The 11341-nt window shown below is 46.3% G+C and overlaps 1 protein-coding gene across 2 annotated transcripts; it reads left to right on the top strand.

The window, feature by feature from the left end:
* The first annotated feature begins 2526 nt into the window (after positions 1 to 2526).
* Positions 2527 to 6935, top strand: GHSR (growth hormone secretagogue receptor). Of its 2 annotated transcripts, none has more exons than XM_064385245.1 (2): positions 2527 to 3345; positions 6532 to 6935. In XM_064385245.1, the coding sequence occupies exons 1-2, from the start codon at positions 2592 to 2594 to the stop codon at positions 6786 to 6788; spliced, it is 1011 nt and encodes a 336-aa protein (XP_064241315.1). In that variant the 5' UTR covers positions 2527 to 2591; the 3' UTR covers positions 6789 to 6935. The 2 variants fall into 2 exon arrangements, with proteins under 2 accessions (XP_064241315.1, XP_064241314.1); XM_064385244.1 differs by having other exon boundaries at positions 2531 to 3345; positions 6484 to 6935.
* Positions 6936 to 11341: the final 4406 nt, after the last annotated feature.

The raw sequence follows: 11341 nt of genomic DNA, 5'->3' as shown, positions 1-11341 counted from the left end.
ATGCAGTGTTTGTGGATGACGAATCTTTATATTCCATCAAATTTGGCCTGCAATTGCCAAAGAAATAAAAAAGAAAACTATAAAGCTGCCTTTCTTCTCTCTCAGCTGGCATTTTTTTCTGGCCCTGACCCAACCCCATGCAGGAAAAGCAGCCAGAGGAGCCCTTGACTCATGATATCCTTTTAAGGAGGAGATCAATGTTGCTGCATTTGAAGTACAACTGCCAGTTCTGATCCAGCTGGCTCAAAACACATCAAACTCCCAAGGAATGCAGGGTTAAATCCTTGCATTGCAAGCTCAGGTTGCCTGGAGTATACAGATCTGGTACTCACTCACTGTTGGGTACTTGATTTTGGTATACACACCACAATCAGATATTATTCCAGAAAAGAATAAAATATTTTCCTGGGGGGAGGGGAAAAAAACAAACAAACAAACAAACAAACAAAACAAACAAAAAAACCCCAAAACAAAACAAAAAAAAACCAAAAAAAAAACAAAACAAAAAAAAACCACCCACCCAAGCAAAACAAAACAAACCCACAAAAACCAAAAACAAAACAAAAACTAACAACAAACAAAAAAAAACCCCACACTTTTCTCTCCCTGGGGAAAGAGAAATGGTCATTTTTGACAAGACACAGTTGAGCAAAACCAAGAACAATTTAATGAAGGATCCCCTCTACATAGAAAGTCACACTTATAGCTTAGGGCCATTTTCTGTGGTAAATATCAACATCCTGCAGCTAACACCACTGGTCTGAGAATGTATTAGGGAAAAGAAATTTTAAAAAGGAGTGAAGAAATTTTAAAAAGGAGTGAGTATAATAATGCAAAGTATTTGGCAGCCTAACCACAAGCAGTTGCCATCTCCTCCATAATATAAAGCAATGTCATGTAAATTTGATTGGGGACACAGTTCTGATATGAAATAACTGCATTTTAGTGGCATAAAGCCCATTATTTTTATTCAGAAACATATAACACAACTATGCAGGCAGCTGGGTAGACAAAGTGAGAAGTACATTAAACTCTTCCTCCTTTTCAACTGCAATAATGTGCAGCCATCCCTCATAAAATTTAGCAACTGTTGAGTAACTTGCTGCAAAACTGTCTCACAGTTCATGAGCAGGAATGAGAGTACTGATTCCAGTGAAACTGCAAAAATATATCATCCAAATTAGGATATGGACAAGGCACAAAGGCTAATGCTTGCATGATTACAGAAAAGAGGCACATGCAGAAGCACAGGCAGAGTAACTCAGCACTGTGCTCTATCTCCCCTCCAGCAGAGCCCTGCAGCCGTGGAAGGGAATGCCAGTGCTGGAGGGCACCCAGGGAAATGGCATAAACCTGCTTCCCTGCTGAACTGCTGGAGCTCAGAGCAGCCTGGCCTGGTGGAAACCATCCCACGGCAGGAACGGGATGAGCTTTAAGATCCCTTCCTACCCAAACCATTCCATGATTCTATGGTTAAGGTAGATGCCAACATGGATTCAGAGCACTGGCTGCCCCCTGAGAGATGGGACACAAGAGATCCAGCCCCTCTAGACAGAAGTGAAAAGGGTTGTGTTGCAGCACACATACCCTTAGAATTTGTGGGGACAAGCTGGAAAGCTGGAGAAATACACCCTATACAGATGTGCAGAAAGTTACTTTGTTCTGATCTCACCTTGTTCTGCTCACATCTCATTTCCGTACACCGTTCTCCTTTGGTACAACAGGAGCCTGCAGCTGGGGAAGCGCGGTTCTGTCTGCGCCTGCAAAGGGCAGAGCAGAGGACAGCAGCAACACGCTGAATTGAAATTTAATTGCAGGTAAATCATGTAGAAGCGGGCGGCTGCTGCAGCTTCGCTGAACAGGAGCCTGGCCGGGCTCCTGCCAGCATCCAAGGGCACAGCAAAGATACGGAGCGGGGAGGCAGCGATCGCACTGGGGCAGGCCGTGGGGCTGCGGGACCGGCCGCGTGTGCTGAGCGCCGGGGCGAAGAGTGCGGGGACAGAGCGCCCAGAGCGCCGCCCGGGGAAGGGATCGGGGCTCGGGGAGCACGGACAGGCGGCACCGCACCGGGACAAGGCACCGGGAGCACGGACAGGCGGAACCGCACCGGGACAAGGCACCGGGAGCACGGATAGGCGGCACCGCACCGGGACAAGGCACCGGGACAAGGCACCGGGACAAGGCACCGGGGCACGGACAGGCGGCACCGCACCCGGGTACCTGGGCACGGCTCCGGGAGCACCGACACCCGCACCTGCCCGAGCGGCTCCTTCCCGGGGCAGGGAGCGGGGGCGGACCCGGCACGGGCTGAGCCCCCCGCCGGGTCTCGGGAAGAAAGTTTGGCGGCTCGGGGAGCGGCCCGCGGGGGTCGCAGCGGGGCCGCTCCGTGCCCACGTCTCCTGTGACGCGCGGCAGCGCCCGCCCGCCCCGGGCCGGGGGGAGCGGCGGGGCGCGGAGAGGCGGAGCGGGGCCGCCCGTCCCTGCCCGTGCCTGCCCGCCCCCGGCCCCGCACCTGCCCGGGCGCGCAGCGGGCACCGCGCGGGGCCGGGCCGCGCCGCGCCGGGCGGGGATGCGCAGCCCGCGGCGCCAGGATGCGGGAGGGGAGCGCGGGCGGCCGCGGCGCGGAGAACCGGACGGGCGCCGAGCCCCCGCTGCACCTGTTTCCCGTGCCCGTGCTCACCGGCATCACCGTCGCCTGCGTCCTGCTCTTCGTCATCGGGATCGTCGGCAACCTCATGACCATGCTGGTGGTGTCGCGGTTCCGGGACATGAGGACCACCACCAACTTCTACCTGTCCAGCATGGCCTTCTCCGACCTGCTCATCTTCCTCTGCATGCCCCTGGACCTCTTCCGCCTCTGGCAGTACCGGCCCTGGAACTTCGGGAACCTCCTCTGCAAGCTCTTCCAGTTCATCAGCGAGAGCTGCACCTACTCCACCATCCTCAACATCACGGCGCTCAGCGTGGAGCGGTACGTCGCCATCTGCTTCCCCCTGCGAGCTAAAGTCATCATCACCAAGGGGAAGGTCAAGCTGGTCATCCTCTTCCTCTGGGCCATCTCCTTCATCAGCGCCGGCCCCATCTTCATCCTGGTGGGGGTCGAGCACGAGAACGGCACGAACCCCCTGAGCACCAACGAGTGCCGAGCCACAGAGTACGCCATCCGCTCGGGGCTGCTCACCATCATGGTCTGGACCTCCAGCATCTTCTTCTTCCTGCCCGTGTTCTGCCTGACCGTGCTCTACAGCCTCATCGGGAGGAAGCTCTGGAGGAGGAAGAGAAAGAACATCGGTCCAAACACTGCCATCAGGGATAAGAACAACAAGCAAACTGTGAAAATGTTAGGTACGAGTCCTCTTGCTCTGTTTTTGCAAAAGGATGTGTGTGCTTGTGTGTGTGAGAGAGAGAGAAAAAGACAGGGAGCTCTCTGATAGTTTACTATAGCTCCTTCCAAGGGAAAGAAAACGTTTCATCAAAAGGCTAAACCTCAGGGTAGCTGTAGGATAACTCTGCTTCTCCCTTAGATTTATTTCTAACTGGTTTGAGCTGGGGACTCCCAAACAGTTAAACAAAAATTAGTAAGAATCCCTGACAAGGACAAATACTACGGTTATAATTAGCTTGTGCCCTGGAGATTTTTGAGCATTTTTGTTCTTTGGTTGTGGATACCAATGTTATTTACAGAGAACAGTTTATTTCATTTTTAAACAAAACTAAACCCTTCTCAAGCCATGAAGTTGAGCTGCAGACTACAGCCAGCCAGGCAGGGCATGATGTGCACTAAGATTCATAGGAAAAGAGTATCAAGGTTTTATCAAATTGGGGTTATTTCCTACCGTGGCTGTGTAAGCTTATGAAAATTAATCTGCATGTTCATATTAGCAAAACCCCAGGATATGCTGAACCAGGAGCACCTAGTCTCCTTTGGGGTCTGTGATGCTGTACAATCTCACAGACTGTCAGAAAACAGGATCAGGACAACAAACACTGTCATTCCTAACTTTGTGTATCGACGCTGCTGAATGCTTTAAACAGCACCTGTGGTTGGCACGTGGAAACACAAGTTTTAACATTTAACTAAGTCTGTGCATGTAGTGGCAGTTTGAAACACAAACCCAAAAAGTTGTCCTGCAGTTTGGTGTCTGAAAACTGCAGAATCCTGCTGCTGCTGCTGCGTACTTTTACCCAAGCCAAAAGTCCTCTGCAGTGCAAGTCATCCCGTGGATTTGGGGGGGACAAGATGCTCTGCAGGAAGAAGCTTTCACAGGCTCCTTTCAGCAGGGTTGAAGTGGTGGGCTAATGAGGCAGACAAGAGGTGGCAGTGAGTCCTAAGTACCTTAATTATCAGATATGAGCCTATCTGATCTTTTTGTTCATGTCCCAATTTATTACTATGCAACAGCAGGAAGAATAATAAAACCCACAGCATTCTTTATGCCCTTTCAGCTACGTTTTATGATCAATAGAATTACTTCAGTCTGGTAAGCGTGACCTTGAAAGTAATTAATTGCTCACACTTCTAGAGGTTCAGGATTATGAACTTCCACTGACTATGAGTAAATTACATATATTACTACCATGCTTATATTTACATATACTTAACTGAAAAGAATTTTGAAATAAAAAATGCTTATTTCTGCTCTGAAGTGTTGCCACAAGCATTGCAATATTTCAGGCACTTTTTTTCCTTTTACAAGGTCTGAGAACAGCCAGGCAGTGGCAAGACTCTCCTCTGACAGAGAGCCAATATTCCCTAAATGATAACAGTCTGATGCCTGATAGAAAGATGGGAAGAAGTTAGTGAGGGCTCAGTGGCAGCAGATGCTCAATGCCGTGTCACTGGTGTTAAAGTTCTGCTTAAAATTTAGAAGGTGCTTTCTGAGGCTTTATCAAGTCATGGAACATCAAGTAAATGGGATTAGCATCAGAGGTTCTTTTAACTGTAAAGACAGGTTATGCTTCTGGGACTGAAATTAAACACCTAAATGTACAGTCTGATCTGCAAAGGAGCTATCACATCCCATTCCTATTGAAATCCATGGGTTTCTGCATGCATTAAAATAAAACTGTCAAAAGCCTGACTAGGGATATTGCATGCCTATGTGTGCTGAAAATTCTAGCCATAATAGACTGTGCTTTAAACTCTGCTCATTCATAATGACCATAATGGTAATATTCATTACATGGATTCAAATCCCCATGTGAGCTAGGGAATCACCTGAATTTTGTAGTGAAGATAGTGAGGGAAAACTGGAAGTGGTTGGCTCCAGAAGATGCAGAGCTGGAAAACCTATTCTGAACTTCAAGCTCTGGTGTTTTCCACTCCACCACAAGTCCTGCAAAACCATCTTTTTAAAACTTGGGAATGCTGCTGCAGAATTTTTGGTATTATGACCATTCCTCCCAGTAATTTGAATTTCATTGTCTTCTGAGATGTGGTATGAGGATAACTAACACAAGCAGGTTGCTAACACAACCTGCCCACCAAGGCCAGGTTAAACTGGACTTTGAACAACCTGGTCTCATGTAAGGTGTCTCTGCTGAAAGCAGGGGGCTTGGAAAAAGATTTTCTTTATTTCCTTTCCAACCCACACAGTTCTGTGATTCCATGAACAGGTTAACTGTAAAAATTGCTTAAGAGTATCAGAAACCCTTGCTCGAGTTTTCTGGTTTTTCTCTCTGTAATATATTAATAGATACACTCAGAGCAATATGAAAAATAATGAAGGTCAAAGGCGCACAGGAAATGAACAGAAACTGTTTCCCTTTCTCTCAGATGAAAATTCCAATGGGCCGGTATCTCATGTGTGTATTCAGAGATACACACATTCCCATTATTCTACAGACATGATATTTACCTGTAAATACAACCACGTTAGTAATACAATATTACAGATATACTGTATAACTAAAATTATGTAGTTATATACTACACATTTAGTTTTACTGTTCTTGGGAGTAAATCATGTTCCAAAAAATGGACAAACTGGAGGGATGAACTACTCTCCTCATCTTGGCATATGTGCTCTACAAGTTCCCATTCCGTGTTTTATTCTGGGGCCTTTGCCTTTAAAAATTTTGCTTCCCAGTGATTACATTCTTCATTATAAACTACAGTGTTGAGTGTATCACATATAATTTGCTTTTCTTAAACACTGCAGATGACAGATAGTTATATTTTGTCACCATTTGGACTCTTTAACAGTCTGTTGATGCAAACATAGGTTTTATAGGTCAGAAGTTAGCTACAACAGATTAGTTGGGCAATGTTCAGGCAGCCTGTTTAGATATGATCCAAGTGTATTAAGCATCACCAATTCATACTCTCAGAGAATGTACTGAGACACAACTGAAAGCTTAGAGGAGGCATGTTCACACTTTGCGATTAATTCGTTAAAGGAACAGAGCTGCAGAACAGAATGTTAATCACCTGTATGTTGATACTCACACTTAACATGCTCTCTTCTGCTGTTTTTATTTTAGTTGTGGTGGTATTTGCGTTCATACTCTGCTGGTTGCCTTTTCACGTAGGACGGTACTTATTTTCCAAATCCTTCGAAGCCGGATCCCTGGAGATAGCAGTGATCAGCCAGTACTGCAACCTGGTGTCCTTTGTCCTCTTCTACCTTAGCGCAGCCATCAACCCCATCCTGTACAACATCATGTCCAGGAAGTACCGCGTGGCCGCCTGCCGTCTGTTCGGACTGCGAGCCCTGCCCAAGCAGAGCCTCTCCAGCAGCAAGCAGGGCAGCTCCCGCGGCTGGACAGAGCCCAGCGTCATCACATGACACCAGGCACCCCGACAGCACCCGCCGAGCCCCCCATGAAGCCATAACGGCAGGGGAAGAGGGCAAGGAATGGGAATCCCAAGGCTGGAAGCGCCGCTGCGGTCATCACCCCGACGGGCTGAGAGGTGCGGTGCAGGCAGTTAAAGACCTGAGGGAAAAAACCTAAAGTTTGGGACTCTGAGAGGAGAGAGGCGGTCACAGAATTTGGCAACGCTCCAGGTGTTATTTTTGTGCTGCTTTTGCCCGTTTGATTTTTTAATGCTGACTTTAGCCCAGACCTAGGCTGTGCCGTCCTGGCCAGGCAAACGTGGCCCACTTCACTCGAGAGTTTGTACAACTTCAGCAGCGCCAATTTTTCCAGAGTTAGCTTTAGTTTTGTTAAGAATTTTGCTAGCATCTAATCAGACCCTAGAGAGAGAATACTGAATTGTCTTTTTGGAGTAGTAAACAGGAAATTTGATACACTTTTCATAATACCAATTTTTAAGTAAGCTCATGTTTTTCTCTGAATGAGGAAAATTATTTCTTAAAAAATAAAAAAGAGATATAAAATTTTTAAACATGCTAAAAATAAATAAATAACCTTCATGTCACATCCAAATAGAAAGGAAACAAAAAAAAAGCTTTCACAGAAGTGGCTTAGATCGTGACTGTACTGAAATATTTTTTTAAAATATATATCAGTGGGACAAGGACAGTGCTGACTTCAGGCCTACAGTGATGCTATAAAAATGTGGAATGCAATCACCCACCAAAGTCTCACTTTTTTTTTTTTTACTAGCTAAATCATCTGTACTTGTTCTGTTCAGTTTGACTGTGAATGACTTGATGTGTTTGAACTTGGAAGCTTTTAATTGTTTCAATATTTGTAAGGAGTTTGTGGCTACCTGTCCCTAACTGCACCCCACTGCACCCCGAGCTTGCTGAGGACAGGTATCCTGTCTGTAAACCCCCCATGTTTCTGTTCCAAGTCTGTCCCAGTGCCACATCCCCCTGTAAAGCCTGGTGTGCATTTGTGCTCATTTGCTGCAGTGTTGAATTGAGAACATTTTGCATTTTTTAACTACCGTGACCTGAGAAAACAATAGAAAATAATAGAAAAATGTGCATTAAAGGACACAGGCAGACACATTCTCATACTTGATTCATAAACCCCTTAAATTAGATTTTCATACCTCAAGTGTGCCATTTCAAGGCAGACCAGAAAATGTTCCATCTTCTGTGCTAATGAATATGGCTTATATTGTCTCACCAACATGTGGGTTTTGTGCCCCACAGAGCTGACAGAGCATTGGAGCATGCATGTGTGATAGCAGCTTTCTGTTCATTTGGTTCTAGTGCTCACCCCCAGCTGCTCCACAGCCCTCTGTCCCTGATGAATTTTAATTCTCCCTAGTGAATTGTGTGTCAGCAGAACTCTCCTGCCTCCCACCTCCTGCTCACACCGATGGGCCACCTCCCCTCATTACACCTTCAGGTTGAACTCACAAGAGAAATTGGCCTCTTCTGTATATTCAGTGTCTTTTCTATCACCTTGCTGGGGCCAGGGGCTGGTTGCTGCTCCCTGGTGGCACCTGAGCCTGTCCCCTCCCCGCTCCAGGAGTGCAGGATTTGTGTGCAAACACCCACACTGAGGCACTGCAGCACTGCAGCATCACCTCCTGCTTCACCTCTACCCACAGGCACCTGGCTGTCCACGCTGTTCTCTCACTCACTGGCTGGCAAGCAGGTCTGGTGGCAGAATTCATGCAACTCAGGGAAACAAGACATTTGGGAACCAAGGAAAGAAGGTGCAGATGTGAGCTCAGTAACAAAATGTCTGTATAAACAAACTACACACACACACCTGGCATCACATCGGTGTTTCAAATCTCAGCTGTGTCTGTGCTGTTAAATGTGAACAGAAAAAGAAATAAAGTGATCAGACCCTTTATAACCCTGTGGCTCTGTGGTGGGGGAGGAACCAGTGTGATTCACAGAACTGGATTTTAATTTTCTTTTTTTTTTCATATTTATATTTTAGTTTTGTTCCCCAAATCTATATAACTAACTTGATTAGGCTATTTTGTTTAATCAGAGTAACTACAACATTAAAGCCCCGTGTAGACACATTTGTGCATACAACTGACAAACATACTAATAATTTCATTTAGCCTAAACATTTAATCAGGAGAAAATGTAAATTTTAGCTCTACTAACACTGTAAAATTTCCACAATTTTGTGTATAGAATGAAATTTAAAACATTTGATCTGGGGTCATAAAAGTCAGAAAAGCACTGTCTGCTCCTTGGGAGGGAGGACAGGACTTCCTCCTTCCTTCTAACTGAGGAGTTGGACTCGTTTTTCCAAGTCCTCGGACAAATCTAGCAAAATACACCAATTATTATTAAAGAAAAGTAGCCAGTTTCATAGGACTCTTGCACAAGCAGGAAAATACTTCATGTCTAGCAGGGAGCACAAACATTTAACACACTGCAGCTGTGTTAAACATAGCCATTAGTGTTGGTGCCCTCAGTACCAAAACTTTTCTATATGGATTCTCTAAAGCCAACGGGGTCACACCAGCACATGTTGAGGAACTGCTGCTTCAAACTGGTACATAATGAGCTGCTTTTATATGGAAAGCAGGGAAAAAACCACCTCACAACCTGGATAACCCTCACTTTTGCATCATAAAATCAACTTTTGTCTCATGCCTCCAAAAAGATACACACATCCCCATCTGCACTGATGGAAGAATCCAGCCTTGCTTGTCTTGAGTGTTATTCAGAGAATCACAGAACATAAAAGGGACCTTAAAGACTCTCTAGTGCCAACCCTGTGCCATGGGCAGGATGCCACCCACTAGATCAGATTGCTCAGGGCCCCATCCAAGCTGACCCTGCCCAAGTTGTAAGAAATAACTTCATGGGGGAAAAGAAAAAAGAAGTGTGAGCAAGATTGCAAGGGCATTTTTTACCCAAGAGCGGTGAAGTCAGTCCAAGGCAGGCATCATCAATCTGTCCCAGGTACCAACAAGGGGCAGGGCTCCTCCTGCCTTGTCTCTGGCAGGATGAACAGGGGCAGAGTGGATGCTGCAGGTGCAGAGGGCAGTGACAAAACAGCACTGTGCTGGCACAGTGATGCTGGATGTCCTGGCAAACATTTCCCAGCACAGACAAAGCCTTTCTCCTCGGCTTCCCAGGGCATTTCTGCAGCACCTCATGGTTCCTGGCAGCTTCTCCCCAAAGCCTTCCCTACATGAAAGGGCAAAGCTGTGCCTCCCATCCAGTTTTGGGCCTGGACATGGTTTTTGAGATCCATTTTTCATGGGGGAAGACAAGAGTACCTTCAGGCACTGGGCTGTTCATTGGTGTGTCAGACAGGGCAGCTCTGCAGGAAAGGGTTTTTTCAGGCTTGAACCTTTCCATTTCTGGAAACTCTTCTCTGAGGGAACAAACCTTGCCAGTTCTGACTGAAAAAAAACCCATAGAGATTGTAAGAGTCAAAATTTTGCTGTGTTCTTACTGACTTGAATGTGAGCAACCCATAGAGAAAATAACTGAAAGTTCATTCATTAAACAGTCCCAGTTTTAAAAGCTTTTCTACCTCTACATTTTGTATCACAGCTTCACAAATAAACAAGGAAAAATTGGCTGCATTTTCCTTCTTGGCAATGAGTTAAATTGGTGATGAAATAGGTCAAAAGGACTGTACCATAAAGCTTCATTCATTTTACAAAAGTACCTTTGATGGAGGCACGCACAAGCAGAAAATCATGTCCCATTGTATTTCTTGCCAAAAATAAAATATACTGGAAAACCAGCACTTTCTGTCAAAATCTGAATCGATAGATATTCAGCAGTTATGTAAGTTTGTATCAAATGACATTTGCATAAGCCCATTAAAATCAGCAGCTTTTAGATACCTAAACACCCAAGAGAACCCCCTCTCTTTCATGGATCTGCTGGTTTTGGGGTGCTGCTGCTCTGAGCCCAGTGGATGTTTCTGGATGGGCTTCCATAGGGCTTGTATCTTTTACAAAAAATCCCATGGCCTTGAAGAGGTAAATTACATCTTGAGAAGTAAATTCAAATTTGGAACAAAAAAATCTCTAACTCATCTCCCAGGGATGGCCCTGCTGTTACTTCCCCACATCCTGAACCACCCTCCTCATCCCCAGCTGAAAGCACCATAACTACATCTTACCCTCACAACTCCCAGTAAAAAGCATCAGCACTATTTTACAAAAATTAAATTGAAGCCCTTGACATTCTAGCCCCTTGCTCAAACCCTACTGTCCCAGAATGATGGGGTGTGGATCTGCTCACACCCTCTGGATGTCATTCCCAGGTTTGGGCTGGGTCTGGCAGCTCCCAGCATCATCTTTCTGCTCCTGAGCTGTGCTGCCAGAGTGCTCAGCACAGCAGCCCGATTATTCCCAAACTTTATTTGGGAAACAAGCAGCCTCTGGCTGACACTGCAGAGACACCGTGTGCTCAGTGTCCACAGCCCTGGCTCTGCATCCCTGCTGCCCATGGTGAACCCACACCTGCAGGGGGTTTGTGTCTGC

This window comes from Passer domesticus, chromosome 11 (assembly GCF_036417665.1).
Source record: "Passer domesticus isolate bPasDom1 chromosome 11, bPasDom1.hap1, whole genome shotgun sequence".
In the NCBI taxonomy this organism is placed as follows: Eukaryota; Metazoa; Chordata; class Aves; order Passeriformes; family Passeridae; genus Passer; species Passer domesticus.
This window is presented reverse-complemented; position numbering and strand designations above follow the sequence as displayed.

Coding starts and splice junctions, on each gene's coding strand:
- GHSR (XM_064385244.1), top strand. CDS start 2,592: ATGCGGGAGGGGAGCGCGGGCGGCCGCGGCGCGGAGAACCGGACGGGC. Junction 3,346..6,483: donor GCAAACTGTGAAAATGTTAG/GTACGAGTCCTC, acceptor TTTTTATTTTAG/TTGTGGTGGTATTTGCGTTC.